This window comes from Bubalus kerabau, chromosome 4, assembly GCF_029407905.1.
Source record: "Bubalus kerabau isolate K-KA32 ecotype Philippines breed swamp buffalo chromosome 4, PCC_UOA_SB_1v2, whole genome shotgun sequence".
NCBI classification, from domain to species: domain Eukaryota; kingdom Metazoa; phylum Chordata; class Mammalia; order Artiodactyla; family Bovidae; genus Bubalus; species Bubalus kerabau.
In genome coordinates this window covers 107,231,751-107,249,944 of record NC_073627.1, presented here as the reverse complement: position 1 = coordinate 107,249,944, position 18,194 = coordinate 107,231,751, and the positions used below count along the sequence as shown (strand labels likewise).

At 41.9% G+C, this 18,194-nt stretch overlaps 1 protein-coding gene across 3 annotated transcripts in view; it reads left to right on the top strand.

Moving 5' to 3' along the window:
- Positions 1–11,698, top strand: part of VLDLR (very low density lipoprotein receptor) — a 31,854-nt gene extending 20,156 nt beyond the window's left edge. For 2 of the 3 annotated variants that reach the window (XM_055578195.1, XM_055578193.1), the window contains 14 exons: positions 836–1,207; positions 1,310–1,432; positions 1,523–1,645; positions 2,088–2,207; positions 2,312–2,437; positions 2,929–3,100; positions 3,949–4,167; positions 5,624–5,742; positions 6,311–6,450; positions 6,785–6,926; positions 7,761–7,907; positions 9,580–9,660; positions 10,514–10,683; positions 11,594–11,698. In XM_055578195.1, coding sequence (XP_055434170.1) covers positions 836–1,207; positions 1,310–1,432; positions 1,523–1,645; positions 2,088–2,207; positions 2,312–2,437; positions 2,929–3,100; positions 3,949–4,167; positions 5,624–5,742; positions 6,311–6,450; positions 6,785–6,926; positions 7,761–7,907; positions 9,580–9,660; positions 10,514–10,683; positions 11,594–11,629 — 2,090 coding nt within the window. In that variant the 3' untranslated portion in view covers positions 11,630–11,698. Of the gene's footprint in view, positions 1–835; positions 1,208–1,309; positions 1,433–1,522; positions 1,646–2,087; positions 2,208–2,311; positions 2,438–2,928; positions 3,101–3,948; positions 4,168–5,623; positions 5,743–6,310; positions 6,451–6,784; positions 6,927–7,760; positions 7,908–9,105; positions 9,190–9,579; positions 9,661–10,513; positions 10,684–11,593 lie in introns of all 3 variants that reach the window. The other variant, XM_055578196.1, reaches the window with a different exon arrangement.
- The last annotated feature ends 6,496 nt before the right edge of the window (positions 11,699–18,194 follow it).

The following is an 18,194-nucleotide window of genomic DNA, read 5'->3' as shown; positions in this document are numbered from 1 at the left end:
CAGTCTTGCGTGTAGAAGTCACATGCCAAGGTCATTACCATTGCACCTAGTCCAATGAGTTTTGGCACTGAATCCTAGAACTGAGCTTTATGTACTGGTAAGCCATGGAGCTGCCAAGTGTTTCCCTTTTCAATCTAGACTTTGCTTCCCAAGAGAGTCGTGGTCTCCACCCCAATTACCACCAAATTTTGACCTTTATTAATTTGGCAGGAATCTGAGTCAAAGTATGAACTGACTAGCTTATCATTATCTAGCACACCTGGCTGCTAGATTGCAGTTCTAGCCCCAAAAGTGACTTTCTAAAACTTGAAAATATTTAAGACCTGTTACTCCTGATCCTGATTGGAAGGACCAAAAAAGAAGGAACCGTGTATGGTGGTATAATACACGGAGACTTCTTTTTGGTGATGGTGTCACAATGCTTATTAGGAGTGAATGTTTGCTCATGTACCTGATGCCTGATCATCTCAGCTCAGGATGTAGCCTGGCCTGATGAGGAGTGTAACCATTTAAAGAGAACTCATGTCCACCTTTCCCAATGAGGTATCTTGTGACAGTTTAAGTTATTAATTGCTGTCCCTTTAAGATGCTTCTAGTCTTCATCTATTTTCTCATTCCTTCATTTCTGTTCCTCTTCAAATGTCCTTGCCTGTTTTACATGTTAAGGCTGTTTTCTGGTGTTCTGGGAAATATTGATATAATCCAACTTTCACTTTTAAGTTAGGTGAAAAAGCTGGGGTTCATGATCCATGACCTGCATGTTAGATTTGGGGACAAGAGGCCTGAAAGGACAAGTCCTGATGAGTTTTCAGTGGGACATCTCGTCTCTCAATAGGCAACGTAACGTGTAGCTCTGATGAGTTCACCTGCTCCAGCGGCCGCTGCATCTCCAGGAACTTCATGTGCAACGGCCAGGATGACTGCAGCGATGGCAGCGATGAGCTGGACTGCGCCCCACCAACCTGCGGGCCCCACGAGTTCCAGTGCAGCACCTCCTCCTGCATCCCCATCAGCTGGGTGTGCGACGATGACGCAGACTGCTCGGACCAGTCGGATGAGTCCCTGGAGCAGTGTGGCCGCCAGCCAGTGATCCACACCAGGTGCCCGGCCAGCGAGATCCAGTGTGGCTCTGGCGAGTGCATCCACAAGAAATGGCGATGCGACGGGGATCCCGACTGCAAGGACGGCAGCGATGAGGTCAACTGTCGTAAGTCACTTTCCTGTCAGTGTGGCATGCTCAGCTCTCACCCAGGTATCCACCAGGGACACTTCGGCTGACTTCACCCCATGCCATTCTCTCCCCCTGTAGCTTCCCGAACCTGCCGACCCGACCAGTTTGAGTGTGAGGACGGCAGCTGTATCCACGGCAGCAGGCAATGTAATGGCATCCGAGACTGCGTGGACGGTTCTGATGAAGTCAACTGCAAGAATGGTGGGTGTCCCCTGGTTGTGGGTTGTTAGTCCAATGGTTGCTCTGATCAGATCCACTGATGGAATCTCTCTTCCGTGTCTTGGTTTGTAGTCAATCAGTGCTTGGGTCCCGGGAAGTTCAAGTGCAGAAGTGGGGAATGCATTGATATCAGTCAAGTGTGCAACCAGAAGCAGGACTGCAGGGACTGGAGTGACGAGCCCCTGAAAGAATGCCGTAAGTAAAGGGGTTGCGTGAGGACAGAGTGGGGCAGGTTAAGCAGACCCAGCAGAGCTAATGCAGTTTAGAGCCTGCCTAATGCCTGGGTAAACTACTTTAATGAATTAGGTTCAGTTGCTGGGCTTAAAAGTGAAATGTTATGACTTAAAAGTGCTGACAAAGTAGTTCATAGTTTCATCCCCTTAATGATAACCAATCAGCAATAGAGAACCTTGGCTAAATACTGCTTAACCAACTGTTAACTTGCCAAGAGATTGGGTTTACTATTTCCCCAATACAGGCTGAGATGTATATCTGCAAGACACATTATTAGATCTTGAAAAATCATGGGTTTGACTAGACTATCCAGACAAGTTATCACCAATAGCCTGGATTTTAAATGTTAATAGATCAAATATCAATTTTAGTATTGAGTAACTCTACTACCTTTTTATTTCAGATGTAAATGAATGCTTGGTTAATAATGGCGGATGCTCCCATATCTGCAAAGACCTAGTTATAGGCTATGAATGTGACTGTGCAGCTGGGTTTGAACTCATAGATAGGAAAACCTGTGGAGGTGAGTTGAAGAACAGAGCCTGAGAACAGGGGGTGATGGGAAAGGTCAGAAGATCTCTGTAGATCATCTAGGAAAAGCAAGACTAATTCTAATTTCCCTCCTAGATATTGATGAATGCCAAAATCCGGGAATCTGCAGCCAAATTTGTATCAACTTAAAAGGCGGTTACAAGTGTGAATGTAGTCGTGGCTATCAAATGGATCTTGCCACGGGCGTGTGCAAGGCAGTAGGTAAATGGACTTGGACTAGTGTTGCTCTAGTACTTTTATGAGCAAGTGCTCATGAAAGGTACAGCCAGTGACTACAACAGTCAAATGAAATATGAAAATAAAATAGTACTTGAGAGCAATGCTAGTAAATTCACAGTGCAATTGCAGATGTTAGATAGCAAATCATTGCCTCAGATGCCTGCCTTGGTCAATTCCTTTTACATATGTTTCATGAATACCTGCTTATTCACTGCTTCCAAAACTTGAGTGCAATTCAAATAAGTAACTTATTCATCAGCTGCCCTATTTTGTTGAATGCTGTGACCCAAGGATGGCCTTCTTAAACAGTAGGAAGTGCTCGCAGGCCCAGGGGCACGGACTTCGGCAAGAGTACTCCTGAAGTGTTCAGCAGTGCCCTCACTTTTTAAGTGCACCTCTATTGGCAGGAAGTAACTTGGAAGGACCTTGTCTTCTTTCAGCAAAGCTAAATTAACCTGACTCCTGTCTTGCAGGCAAAGAGCCAAGTTTGATCTTCACCAATAGACGAGACATCAGGAAGATTGGCTTGGAGAGGAAAGAATATATCCAACTAGTTGAACAGCTGAGAAACACTGTGGCTCTCGACGCTGACATCGCTGCTCAGAAACTGTTCTGGGCTGATCTAAGCCAAAAGGCCATCTTCAGGTAACTTACAGTTCCATTCTTGGTGTCTTGGTCTAAGTCATTGTCACTGGCCTTTTGAAGGTTTGGAGAAATTTCCCTCATCTCCAGTTCCAGTCTAGCATTGAATGTCAAGAATGTTAAATCTAAGGGGCTTCCCAGGTGGCGCTAGTGGTAAAGAACCCACCTGCCAATGCAGGAGACTTGAGATGCGGGTTCAGTTCCCAAGTTGGGAAGATCCCCTGGAGGAGGGCATGGCAATCCACTCCAGTATTCTTGCCTGGAGAATCCCATGGACAGAGGAACCTGGCAGGCTACAGTCCATAGGGTCACAAAGAGTCAGACACAACTAGAGCAACTTAGCATACATACACATTAAATCTAAACACTGATTCTTTAATTATTAAATTATTATCAGTTCCTCATTTGAAACTAACAATCACCTGTAAAATAAAAGATGGCTACAATTATAAGACTATAACAGGTAACATCTTAATTTCTCTGATGTTCTCCCTTTTTTTTTTTTTTTTCCAGTTAGTTGAGTTAGTTCATAGTTGCTACAACTAGCATAGTAGTGGTAGCTTTTTCTTATTGGGAACTGTAGAAACTCAGATGATAGTTACTGAAGCAAATAGTTTCACTTAAGAGTATGGTGTTTTTGCAAGTAGCATGCAGACCAACAACAAGATCACCTACAGGGTTAGTAGTTTGGAATCGGTAAGCCGCGTGGTTACATAATTTGAGTGTTGAACTATGGGGTTACTAGAGTTCATTCTGAACAAAGTAGTTGACCATGTTGTGAGCAGAAAGTCCATTCTCCAGGCTCCGATGGTGTCAAACTCTTAAATTTCTTGTGACCTATTCTGTTTCAGTGCCTCAATTGATGACAAAGTTGGTAGACATGTTAAAATGATCGACAATGTCTATAATCCTGCAGCCATTGCTGTTGATTGGGTGTACAAGACCATCTACTGGACTGACGCGGCTTCTAAGACTATTTCAGTAGCTACCCTAGACGGAACCAAGAGGAAGTTCCTGTTTAACTCTGACTTGCGAGAGCCTGCCTCCATAGCTGTGGACCCGTTGTCTGGGTTTGTATTCTGTGTTTTTCATCACATAGACTTTCAGATGCTATCTGTGTAGGTCAGGAGCTTCCCTTGTGCCTAAAATAGTACTGAAATCCCAAGATTTAACAGCTCCCTACAACAAAGAATGATCTAGTACAAGATGTCAGTGGTGCCATGGTTGAGCAAGCCGGGAATGGACTCATCTATATGACAGGCCCTCCCTGAGCAGATGACTGCTAGTTCACATGAATGAAACAATTCTGATTTGAGATACATCAAAAGCTGTATCTAAACTCTTATGCCCACCCAGCTTCTGTGCAAGTGATTTTTTACACTGAAGTATAGTTGATTTACAATTTGTTAATTTCTGCTTTTTAGCAAAGCGATTCAGCTATATGTATATGTGTGTGTGTGTGTGTGTGTGTGTGTGTGTGTATATAGGGCTTCCCTCGTGGCTCAGACAGTAAAGAATCTGCCTGCAACATAGGAGACCTGGGTTCAATCCCTGGGTTGAGAAGATCTCCTAAAGAAAGTAATGGCAACCCACTCCAGTATTCTTGCCTGGAAATATATATATGTATATTTGGAGATACATAAATATACACACACACACACACACATATATATACACACATTCTTTTTCATATTCTTTTCCCTTATGGTTTATCACAAGATATTAAATATAGTTCCCTGTGCTATACAGTGGGACCTTGTTGTTTATCCAGTCTATATATAATAGTTTGTATCTGCTAATCCCAAACTCCCAATCCACCCCTCCCTTCTCCCCCATGTCCCTCTTGGCAACCATAAGTCTGTCTCTATGTCTGTGAGTCTGTTTCTGCTTCATAGATAGGCTCATTTCTAAATGCAAGTGATTTAATTTTTGTCTGAACACTTTTATCAGGTTAGCTCTGAATGATCCAACCTAAGTAGTCACATGAGTTGTGAAGATTTTGGTAACCACGTTATCTCTAGGCTTTCATCTAAGTGTGCAAGTTGTCTGAAAGTCCAATGAAAATAAATAAACCTCTCTAGAAACATTTCACTGAGGACTTCCTCCAAATTGCCCCTAAATAAAACAGGAAAGCAGCTATTAGCAATTTGACCAAGGCTGTAGTAATCACAAGTGATTCCCATGAAGCCTCGCTGTGTTCTCACAGCCCAGCCCTGGGTGTCTGTAAAACTTACCAGATAACTCGCCTTTTACTCTCTTGAAAACATTGGCCTTTCATAAAGGAAATATATAACCTGTGACTTCGGGCTGAAGTTTAATATCAGACTTATATAGTTTAATATAGTTAATAATGAGCTTGTCGATCCAGAGTGTTAACTTTAGTTTACCCAGAACATAACTTTGACCCTTAAGTGGTACAATTTATACTCGAGAGTTTCCCATTTACTCTTTGAACATGTATGTCTCAAGCTACAACTTTATTCCTTTTAAACCACTGAAGCTGATTTCTAATTTAATTCTTCCCAGCTTTGTTTACTGGTCAGACTGGGGTGAACCAGCTAAAATTGAAAAAGCAGGAATGAATGGGTTTGACAGACGGGCGCTGGTGACAGCGGACATCCAGTGGCCTAATGGAATTACACTTGGTATGTGCTTTATTCCCTCCTCAACCACGGTTTGACTGTCTGCAGAGTTTTACTAATCTCTATAGTGAATGCTGGACTATAGCAGACAACTCTAAGGTTCCTTCTTAAGCAGGGATTTGTGATGAGAAGAACCAAACAGTACAAATGGAATGGTGGACTTAACAAATCACTTGCTCCATAATTACTAGCTTTTCTATCCATCTGGGACTACTCTGTGACATGAATTAGGTGAACTCTTATCATAAACACTCCTTACCTAGGTGCCTTACATTTCCTGAATTTCAGGGCACTTCTGGCTCCTAAGGGGAGAACAACAAAATGCTGGCCTCTTTTAATATGTCTGTGATGTCACTAACACTTGAGTCAGTTACTTTGACAGTCTCAGGTACCCCTTGAGTCCCCCCAGATGTATGTGGGTGCAGATTCTGCACGCTGCTGCACAAGGTTTGGGGGACCCTGTTAAGAGCCCCTGCTATAGGAGGAACAGTGAAAGCAGAGTACTGGATTCCTTAGATATTTTAAATGGAAGCAGACCAGTTCTGACTTCTGACCATTCTTTTCCTACCAGACCTTATAAAGGGCCGCCTCTATTGGCTGGATTCCAAATTGCACATGTTATCCAGTGTGGACTTGAATGGCCAAGATCGCAGGATAGTCCTGAAGTCTCTGGAATTCCTAGCTCATCCCCTGGCACTCACAATATTTGAGGTAAGATGTGTGTCTCACATTTAAGCGTATACCTCTGAGTTACTGTAGCAGCTTGGAGAGAAAGAATAGGGGAAGGAGGGAAGGATGGAGGGGCATGACTCGAGAAACCTAAACCCAAACCTGGGCCATCACCTAAAACCTGGGCCAGTTGACATACTGATTCCCCATAGCATTTTAAGAACCTGAACTTGCTTCTCTTAGAGTTTTACATCTGACGTCCCAACCCAGCCTTAAATAAATTTGATCCATTAAATTGGCAGTAAATAATAATGACCTTAGAGACTGACTCATGTTGATCCTACATGTACATACTAATTTGGGGGTTCTGTTTTAGGATCGTGTCTACTGGATAGATGGGGAAAATGAAGCAGTCTATGGTGCCAATAAATTCACTGGCTCGGAGCTGGCCACTCTAGTTAACAACCTTAATGATGCCCAGGACATCATTGTCTATCACGAACTTGTACAACCATCAGGTATCGTGGGGAAGCAGAGCCCCTCTGGCTACTTTCAGGGCAGCAGCCTGACACAGTGCCCTCTGAGTATCAGCAGCTCCCTAGCAACTCAGCTTGCTCCACGATGGAAATTTCCCCCCACTGGACCCTCCCTCCAACCCTTCAGACCTGGTGCTCAGTATAGTCTGACTTACAGGTCAAAGAGCTTCAGAACTTCAGCTTTTAGCTTCCCTCCCAACTGTCAGCCTCCTGACTTTTATATCAATCCCTTCCATCCCCCTTGGCATTCATTCCTTCTTGCTACAACTATTGCACTAAGCCTCCAAAGTAGCTTTTATGCCATCACCTTTCCCTCTCTCCACCATGACACCTCTTGTATGGTACTGTATAGACGCTCAAACACATCTGGGCATGTGGTCTCCTGCTCAGAATACATGACTGGTTATATCTAAACGAAACCTCTAAGCCTCCCCGTAGCTGGGTTCCTCCCATTCTGTGGGAGTGAGACAAAGCCAGAAGAGCATGCTTCTCTCCTTCCTCTGAGCTTTGGCTGTAAGCTTTGGACCGATAGTGAAGCCTCTGCTCACTCACCTCCTTTGCCCACCTCTTCCCTCCATACATCTGTGTACAGCATAACTCTTTTCCTACTTCCAAGAAGTTTCTCTGGCTCTGTGTGTCCTTAGAGCATGCTGCCTGTACTCCTACTATTTATCCTTCATGAGTATTGGCTTCACTTTAGGGGTTGACAGAGCAATCCTTAGAGACAAGGACTCATGTCTTCAGCATCTAGAACCAAGCTTTATGTATAGCAGGCACTGGAAGACCCATTTTGAAAAGACTTTTCTTTCTGAATAGGTAAAAACTGGTGTGAAGAAGATATGGAGAATGGAGGATGTGAATACCTCTGCCTGCCAGCCCCACAGATTAATGACCACTCTCCAAAATACACCTGTTCCTGTCCCAATGGATACAATCTAGAGGACAATGGCCGAGAGTGCCACAGTAAGGCTTTTTTCCTTTTCAACCATAAGCAGGAGCTACAACAAGCAATAGGATAAAACACTAGCTATAAAAATTAGCCTGGATTTTAAGAATTCCGTTTTAACTCACTCTTGGAATAAATTAGAGAACGTATCTGCTACCAACTCTACCAAGAGTTCGTGTCATTCCTTGAGGACTGACTTCTAACTCACATAAGATGAGTTTATGGGTGACTATACTGGTTTGTACCAGTTAGTCCCATAACAGCCTGACCCAGCCAACTTGCAGATTCTTAAAGTCTTAACATTGTCCTTCAAAGAAAGGGTCTGAAATGAGGCTTAAAGAAGGCCAGGGCTCCAGGAGAACTTCTGGCCCTCGTGGGTGACATTATCTTCAATTCATACTTAAATGAAACTTGCATCTTGGTCTCCTGTTCTTAGCTTTTGACTAAGTGGCAAATTAAAACTTACATGTTGTGAATTAGGATCTCATAATGTGAGGTTTTTATTAGCATGATACTGAGTCCCTGCAGGGACAAGCTCGGTTTACTGAGAAAGAAATCACAAAACAATTTGACAGTGAGACTAGTATGCCTGGTAATATGGTTTTGAGAGCATTTCTTGCAACTTCCAGGAGCCTGGGACTTTGCCTAGAGAGGTCATTAAGTGTGGCTGTATATCTTTTTTTTTTTTTTTTTATCATTTTTTATTTTAATTTTTTTTTATTGTATTAGTTTTGCCAAATATCAAAATGAATCTGCCACAGGTATACATGTGTTCCCCATCCTGAACCCTCCTCCCTCCTCCCTCCCCATTCCATCCCTCTGGGTCGTCCCAGTGCACCAGCCCCAAGCATCCAGTATCGTGCATCGAACCTGACCTGGCAACTCGTTTCATACATGATATTTTACATGTTTCAATGCCATTCTCCCAAATCTTCCCACCCTCTCCCTCTCTCACAGAGTCCATAAGACTGTTCTATACATCAGTGTCTCTTGAATTGTCAAATTCCCAGTGCTTACAGTTCTGCCCAAAGACTTGTGTATCTGTGGTTTTGCTGAGGTTTCCCTTAGTTTTGACACATCCACCATGCAACTCTGTTCAGCAGTGGTTTGTCAATTTCCCAGTGTTAAAATACCCCACTGCATGGCTTGTCTGGACTAAAGAGCTAGCCACTCTGGAACCCTGGCATTAACCAGGTTATTGGTTTTATAATTCAGGTACTGCAACTACTGTGAATTACAATGAGACAAAAGATACCAACACAGCAGAAATTTCTCCAACTAGTGGACTAGTTCCTGGAGGTATTGGGTTCAGTACTGCAAACGGTTAATCTCAACTAACAGCCACATTCTTTGTACCTGTCCCTTACATCATTAATGCAGCCTTTAACTCCTCGTTCTGCCCCTAATTGGTAACCTGTATTTAAACTCCAAAGACTTAGAACCTGCAGCTCTTAGCCTGACCTTACTTAATAAGACATCTGTGAGAGAGCTGTTCTGTGAAATGGCTGTTATAACATGAGACTCACAAGTACTTCTAGACCAGTTGTTCTTATAGACCAGGTATACAATTGGAGTAGATACTGAGCAGCAGTGGTGGATGCAAGAGGCCATGAGGCTCTCTACCAGGTGGGTGAATTTCTAAGTCTGAATTCAGATCCTTCTAAACTGATGCCCTTTATTCCCCTGTAGGGATCAACGTGACCACAGCAGTATCGGAGGTCAGTGTTCCCCCTAAAGGGACTTCTGCTGCCTGGGCCATCCTTCCCCTCTGTAAGTACATTCCCCACACATCTGGATCCAAGGAACTTCATAGATACTGGACGGCTGTTTCTAGTTCATCTAGAGATGCCCTTCCTGTAGCTCCTTGTACTGTCACAGCACTCCGGACACTGAATCACCCTTGGCCCCTCCCCAAGCTGGCATGCTCATTTAAGAGTCCATAACCTTCTCTACAGTGGTGTCCTTAGCACTGCAACTGGAAGGCGTGAATGTTCAGTTGTCATGTACAAGATGCTCAGTGCTTTCTACTTCAGAGGTGTTTGTCTGGCTTTATCCCCTTTCATAATAAGTCCGTCCCAGTGAAGAGCACTTTTCTGTTCCCCTTTGAAATATGTATAATACTTCATACAGAGGAGATACATGAGTTCTTAAATGATTTGAGGAGTTATAGAAGGTACATTAAAAATAGTTAAGCCTTTTCAAGCCCAGGAAGAAGAACCTCTAACACTATTCTATGGCATGTGAAGTGTGAGGCAGTATGCTACAGTGGTCTCTTTATCCTAAATTATGAGATTCCAAGCTTAGCTAACTCACCAGGAGGACCATCTGAAGAACTCTCCAGAAGCTTCTGAAATTTGAACTCGATCAGCCTGGGGAGGAGCCAAGGACTCCACAACTGCCCAGACGGAGGTGTCTAGCTATGCATCAGTGTCTATAAAACAACACAACCTCTGGTCTGAACTTGTTTTAAGCTCCTAGCCCATTTATATTCTAATTTCTAGTCATCCCAGCTTCCTAAAACATGAAGATTTTATTAGTTAACAATCATGGATTCTTGAGCATCCTCCTTTTTTGTATGTTTTGAGACTAGACCTTGATTAGTCACCTTCTAACTTTTTTTCAGTGCTCTTAGCAATGGCAGCAGTAGGTGGCTACTTGATGTGGCGGAATTGGCAACATAAGAACATGAAAAGCATGAACTTTGACAATCCTGTGTACTTGAAGACCACTGAAGAGGACCTGTCAATAGACATTGGTAGACACAGTGCTTCTGTTGGACACACGTACCCAGCAGTAAGTCAGCTCTGTGTCTTTATGTACATGACTTGCAGTCAGACATTTTAGAAAGGAGACCACGACACAAGCTATGATTGCCTGGGCTGGAAAGAGCCATTAGAACCATGGAGTCACCAAATATTGGGTTGGTCAAAAAGTTTGTTTGGGTTTTTCATAAGCTGTTATCAAAAAACTCAAACAAACTTTTTGGTCAAGCCAGTACTTCATCTACTCCCTGAAGATTAGACAGTCTAGCCTGTTAGAATTTAAGTCGCTGACAACTGTCTGCCCTGAACAGAATGACAAGTCAACTTAAGGACATCATTGTACAATTTAAGATATTTTGGGTTATGGAAGCTACATGTAAATATTAGCATGAACCAAAGACCTCCTTTTTGAACTTAAAGCAGGTGCCTATAGGGTGGGTGACTTAAAGTCAGTGTATTGAGCAAGTTTCATTTAGCCAAAACGACCAAATGCTTGAAAATCACCTATCCCACTTCATAGAGCTATCCTTCCTTTCAACACTGGAGTCAGTCACTTGATCTTCAATTGAAACCAACATGGAGTGTTTAGCCTTCACTTTTGGAACAGTCTGAACCAAACAAGTGCAGAGCTCTGGTGAAGCAAGAGTGGTGGTCAGTTCATGCCACATGCATGTCTTTTCACATTTTTATCCACAATCTAAGATCATTCAGGAGAATAGGCAGAATCAGTCACACTGTTTTCTCTCTCTATCCAGTAAATATAGTTGAATTCAAATTAAAATGCATTAGTGATGCAACTCAGTACAGTTTGGGGTCTGGCTTCCCTTCTGGGCACCTTTGGTCTCTGAATGAACAACTCAAAAACAAGGTTTGCTTAGAAAATGAAGTTGCTACCAACAAAGGAATCACCAAACTCACTCCATGCTTTTTCTGTCCAACAGATATCAGTTGTAAGCACAGACGATGATCTAGCCTGACTTCTGAGACAAGTCACGACCTTTGAAGTCTGAACCAGTGAAACCCCCCACTTTGGAATGGTAACCAAGCCAGCAGCTGAAGCCTCTTTCTTCCTCCCATCTGGAAGAACATCAAGATATCTTTGCGTGGATCAAGCTTGTATACTTAATCATTTTTATATTACTTTTGTAAATATTCCCATCCACATTCTCCTTCAGTTTTGGATGTGGTTACCAAAAGTATCTGTAACCCTTGAATCTCTAAACAGTATTGCCACCTCTGGCCAAATATGCACTTTCCCTCGAAAGCCATATTCCAGCAGTGAAACTTGTGCTATAGTGTATACCACATGTACATACATTGTATAGGCCATCTGTAAATATCCCAGAGAACAATCACTATTCTTAAGCACTTTGAAAATATTTCTATGTAAATTATTGTAAACTTTTTCAATGGTTGGGACAATGGCAATAGGATAAAACGGGTTACTAAGGTGAAATTGCCAAAAAAAAAAAAAAATTTGTAAACTAATTTTGTACGTATGAATGAAATCTTTGACCTCAATGGAGGTTTGCAAAGACTTAAGTGTTCAAACTACTGTACATTTTTTTTCCAAGTGCTAAAAAAAAAAAATTAAACCAAGCAGCTTAACCATGGTTTGTGCCTATTCCTCTAGGATGAACTTCTATAAACAGCCTGAGTAGTATCAGGTGTTCTAACTAAATATATGAGCTCTAGATCTTGATGTTGTATATTGAAGCCTATAATATGGCTTGTTTCTCTTACAACTAAGTACTAAAAGAATGAGGTACCCCTTAATACTTGCCTCCCCAAATACTTCTTGTTTGGTGAAAGAAGCTAGTTTAGCCGGTACCTAGAACCCTTTGAGGAAATTTCCTACTCCAATTAGTTTCCTGATCCAGTAACATATGCTAAAGATTTCTATCAATTTTTTCTGTACTTGTCTCAGATTTCCATGTCCTAAAATTATGTGTCATTCAAGGAAAAGTGCCTTCCAGTGCATGGGTAAGAACTTTCTTTTACACATCTACACCATCGACCCTGAAGAACAGCTAGGGAGGTAACAGGCAGTGCCATTCTTGAACAGTCTAAAGCAGTGGTTCTCAGTGGGGTTAAGGTCAGCATCTGCATCATCTAGGAACTTGTTAAACACGCACATTCTTAGGCCCTACTCTGGACCTGCTCAATCAAAAGCTCTGAGAGCAAGGTCCAGGAATATGTGTTTTCAGAAGCCCTTCAGGTGATTCTGATGTAAACTAATATTTGAAAACCACTATTTTAAAGTGACTTCATGGAGAATCTATAAGGTGATCTCATCTGTCAGGCTTGCTGGCATAGAATGAATTCCTTCTATGGACAATTTTCAAAGCGTTTAATATGAAGAGTAGAAAAGGACACTGGGTAGAAGAAAAAGTAGCAGACAACTTGTGTAAGATTTGCATCAGATGGGCCATTGCTTTCTCTTAAACCTCAGGAAGCCAACAAGCAAGGGAAGAAACAAAGCTTTAACCCTGGGAAGATGCTCCAAGTCCAAAGCAAGGCGACGGTCCACTGCAGAAGGAGCTGCAATCTTTGCAGATTGATCAGTGCAGTAGCCAAAGGATGAAGAGAAGATATTTTTGAATAGCTAAATGGATCAGTGGATGAGGCAGAGTCCATTTGCATATGGAATGTAAATAAGACAGTTGTCCTTTGGCTTGTGGCTTAGGTGAAGAGATCAATAATCCTAGATGAGAAGGTGCGTCTGTCATCTTGTTTAATAGATGCCCTCTTGTGAGTCCAGTTGAATGGATGAGAGTGAATTCTGGTGTGGACCTTTTTTGTGGGGGTATGGAGGTCAAACATACAGAGGATAAGGATGAAGTTGTAAAGGTAGGAGTCTCTGCCTGCCACCTGTTGCTTCATCTGCAAATAGTCATGACACTAAACAGCATGTGCCCTGCTCCTGTGAGGTGTCTGGAGTGTCTATTCTATAAGTAGATGAGCATTCATCTCTGTAAACTCTAAAGGCCACTTGGTTGACTGGGACTTTGACCTTGTTCTTGTATAAAACCCATTGATAGGTTTATTCATTTAGAGCAAAACAGAATTCCTTCCTTGGAAGCTTAAAGACACCAGTATTTCCCCCCATTACAAGGATTATATAGTATTAGTCCACTAGAAAGCCCAAAGCCATAGATTTTAAGAATAAACCCAAGCAGATCCTCCATCATCACCTGGATTCCAGTCCCTGGTAGGACTTCCAGGTTTTAGGTCCTGATTTCCAACCTTCAAAGAGTCTATAGCATCTCATTCTTTCACCTTGCTCTCTACAGAAGTAACCAAGGACAGAAACTCTACCTTAAGAGATACAAACTCACTTGAAGAAATGTGGTAACTAGATATTTCTATGGAAATTAGAACAGTTACATGGCTAATCAATTCAGCATGAAGTAATAGTTCATGGGAGACTGGAGCCTTGTGCATCGGGAGCCACACAAGAACTTTAAGACTCCAATGTAAAAACCTATTGGCATGAGTTTGCTATGTCTCTAGAGTTTAATATGGGAAATGAGAATTAATTAAGAGGCAAAGTATGAAGCTTATCAGACACTAAAGAAGGATGTTTGAAGTTAAATGAGCCTGTCATGCAAGTCACAGAAAGGAAGCCCTCTAGAGACTTTACCAACTGCTATGAAGACTGATGATAAACACATCTGTGGCCTCTGGTAAAGAAATTCAGTCAAGGTTTTGAGTCCAAATTTTTAAATGGCCTTTGCAAGCTATCTGTTTGGTAAGAAATATTCCTAGTTGTTCAGTCAGCTCTTAAAACATTCTTACAGCTATTTTAAAGCCTTGGTATCATTTCCAAGCCTCTGGTGTTCTATTCTTGATGAACACAAGGCAAAAACCTGGAGACTTCAACTTTGACACTTGCTTCTGTTCCTTATATCTTTGGAAATCTGATAACCCTCCTCAAAAAATGAGAAGACAGGCTTTAAATAGCAAAGATATAGGGCATTGGAAGAACTGACTCTTCAGTTAACACTTAGAAACAGAAGACCTCAATTGAAGACTACCTTTTAACTACCCTCATGCCCAAGCAGAAGATTCTGAGGGGGGTATGCGTCTGTGTCATGCAGTCTAACTGGAGTAATTTCCTAGAATTCTTACCTTGGGAAGCAGTTTATTATTTTGAACCCAATAGAAGCTGGAATTCTTGGTTTTAATGGTGGGGAAGTTCTTAAAACACATCTACACTTTTGCTGTAACAACTTACATCCAAGAATGAGGAATACAACCTGTTAGTCTTTATCACTCATTTGGGGCCCTCAGCTTCAATGGACCTAAATTGTGGAAGTTCTGGAAAATATAAAAGTTGATCTTCACAACAACATGAATAGGTAAGTATTATCTCCAATTTGTAGATACGAAAACTGAGGCGGCTAATAATAGGTGATTCCAAACCCTGTGTGCTTACTGGCACTCCTCTCAGACAAAGAGGCAGTGCTGTGTGAAGGTTAAGTTGAATGTCACATTGTGTGTTTGCTGAGTTTCCTTTACTAATGACCTTGGATGCTTCCACAGTTTCTCAGACACCCATAGTAACTGGCTTCCAATATGGCAGCACCAGGAGGGTATAACGATAGCACCTCCGTATCAGGTTGGCACAGAATAAATGTTTGTTCAGTGCCAGGCCTACAAGATGCTAAAAGTTCCAGAATTATTTTCCTTGCCCATGGGAAGTAGAGTAGATCACTGGATTACAAGGTGAAAGATAGAGAGTCCCCAAAGGAATTTATAAACATGCAACATCATTCCTGTGTATGAAGACATTGGGGAAAACAAACTATAACACAACATATCTTAAATATTAAGGTTCTCATAAGGAGATACCTGCCCAAGAAGACAGAAAGAACTGTGACTTGAGTCTATGGATTGATGATGCAATACCTAACCCTGGATCTTAGGTATTCTGGCATCTACCCATGAGACCTGGGCATTGCTCACATTTCACACATGCACAGAGGGGAAAGAACTCTTTGAATGAAATGACTGGCTTTGACAAAACTCTCTTGTTTTTTAAAAACGTCACTTGATACCAAAATATGACTTAAGAGTATGCAAGGCCTCAGAAGTCCAGAGCATACAACCAGTTATCATGCTCAGGATCTTCAGAATTCTAGAGGCACATGTTGGAACACATCCCATCCTGCTGACCTGTAGATAAATATTTCTTTTATTAATAAACTGTACATGTAACTTAAATAAAGTTTATTTTTGAGAGAATTGTTGTGTCATTGTTTTTTAGTCACTAAGTCACATCCAAGTCTTTGTGAACCCCTGGACTATAGCCCACCAGGCTCCTCTGTCCATGAGATATCCCAGGCTGGAATACTGGATTGGGTTGCTATTTCCTTCTCCAAGGGATCATCCTGGGTCAGGGATGGAGCCCATGTCTCCTGCATTGGCAGGTGGATTCTATCCCACTGAGCCACCAGGGAAGCCCAAATTGTTATAAGCCTTTCCTTTTTCTAAAGAACTTTTCCAAAAGTTTTTGCCCAAATCTTTCTCCTTTCCTCAACTGAAGATGGCTCAGTCACTGCTTTCTGGGAACCAGATCTGGATACATCAAGTTGAAAGAATAAGAGACGCCCTATTTCTGCCATTTTTAGAGGTCAATTTAGTGTCTCCCCACAGGCAGCCAATATTTCACCCTCTCAAACCCCGCCTCTCCACCTCTCATGAGAGAAATGAAAATCAAAGCCACTATTACCAAGGAATGTTGGGCCAGAGCTTCATCCTGAGGATGACAGAGAACAGGCCCTGAAGGGAGGAAGCCCCAGGGTGACAGGACAAGGCAGGCCTTGACAAGCAAGAAAAATAATTTTGATACTTTCTGCTCATCAGCTCTTAAGAAGTCTGTATTGAAACTCATTTATGATAAGGCTAAATTTTTTGTGAGCCTTAGAGATAGATAATCCATCTGAAACTTTCTAAGCAATGGCTCCTAAATGTTTGGGTGCTAAACCTTGAAACTGGCACAGGGAGCAGTGAGAAGAAAATAAGGAAATTGAGGGAAAGAGAAACTGTTTAAAAAAAAAAAAAACGTCTCTAAGAGACTTCCCTGGTGCAGGGAATGTAATGCAGGGGCATGATCTCTGGTTAGGGAACTAAGATCCCACATGCTGTAAGTGAAGTGAAGTTGTGCAGCCCTGTCTGACTCTTTATGACCCCATGGACTGTAGCCTACCAGGCTCTTCCATCCATGAAATTTTCCAGGCAAGAGTACTGGAGTGGGTTGCCATTTCCTTCTCCAGGGGATCTTCCCGACCCATGGATTGAACCCAGGTCTCCTGCATTGCAGGCAGACGCTTTACCATCTGAGCCACCAGGGAAGCCCCACATGCTGTGCAGTACAGCCAAAAAAAAAAAAAAAAAAATCTTTAAAAGCTCAACAAAGAGTCCTTAATGAACATAAGATTCACTTAATGAATGAAGTGTTGAGTGAATACCAGCTTTGCAGTGAGAGAAATGTAAATTTGGGTGTTTCCTACTCCACTAGACTAGCTGCAGTCATGGGTAAGCTGCTTACCACCCAAACTTTTGTCCTTCTCTTAAAATCCTAACCTCTACTTGCATAGAGTCTTCCTAAGGCAAAAAGGCAATGTTTATAAAATGCTGTACTCAAATAACAGCTATTTCCTTTCCAGTACCAAAAAATTGTAATTTATTTCCCCCCCAAATATCATAATTCATTTTTTTTAAAGTAAAGTTAAAATTCTTCACTTGTGTCTGTTTGTAGATCTGATTTTGGTCTGCACTCATACTAATCCTATATGCAAGTGTTCCCTCTGAGGTCTCCCCTTGAAATTCTAGCCTTTGGAGATCTTTTTCATTCCAAGAAATCAAGATTAATGGTGGTGTACCTATGAGCTCTGCAGAAACCCTCCTATGTGTGACCTTCTGCTGATTAAAGAGCCAAAATGACTATTTCAGGTTCACTGGTTATACACAGAAGTCTGTTTAACCAGTGGGGGAAGAAGATATTAAACTTTGCACCACTCCAGAAGGTGAGATTAGCTTGATCTTTGGATTTATCATGCTAAGCTAATGTGATGTGCCGGTAATCTGAGAAATGTGGAAGAACACTAAATTGCAGGTTTGAATACTTAATTAATGCTCTAGGCTCTTATTTAGAGGTATTTCTTGCCTACTGGTTGATTGAGGGCAGAGTATGGTTTAAATCCATTGTCATTTATGTTTTCTTAAATTCACCCATTTACAAGTGAAAGTTAGGCTGAGAATAATTCTTTAAAACAAAAGCAAATTTGCCTTTTTACCTGACCCCAAACAATGAGTACTGTGATTTCCCAAAAAGGGCTTATAAATGCTGGAGGATGATTTTAGATAATTAGATAAGAACAGACATTCCTTCATTGGCTTCAGGGGACCTACAGTGACAGTTTCGGAAAGGTTCTAGAACTTTATAATTGGCATATCCTAAATTGATCATGCGAGATTGCAGCCACAAAATTAAAAGACATTTGATCCTTGGAAGAAAAGCTATGACAAACCTAGACA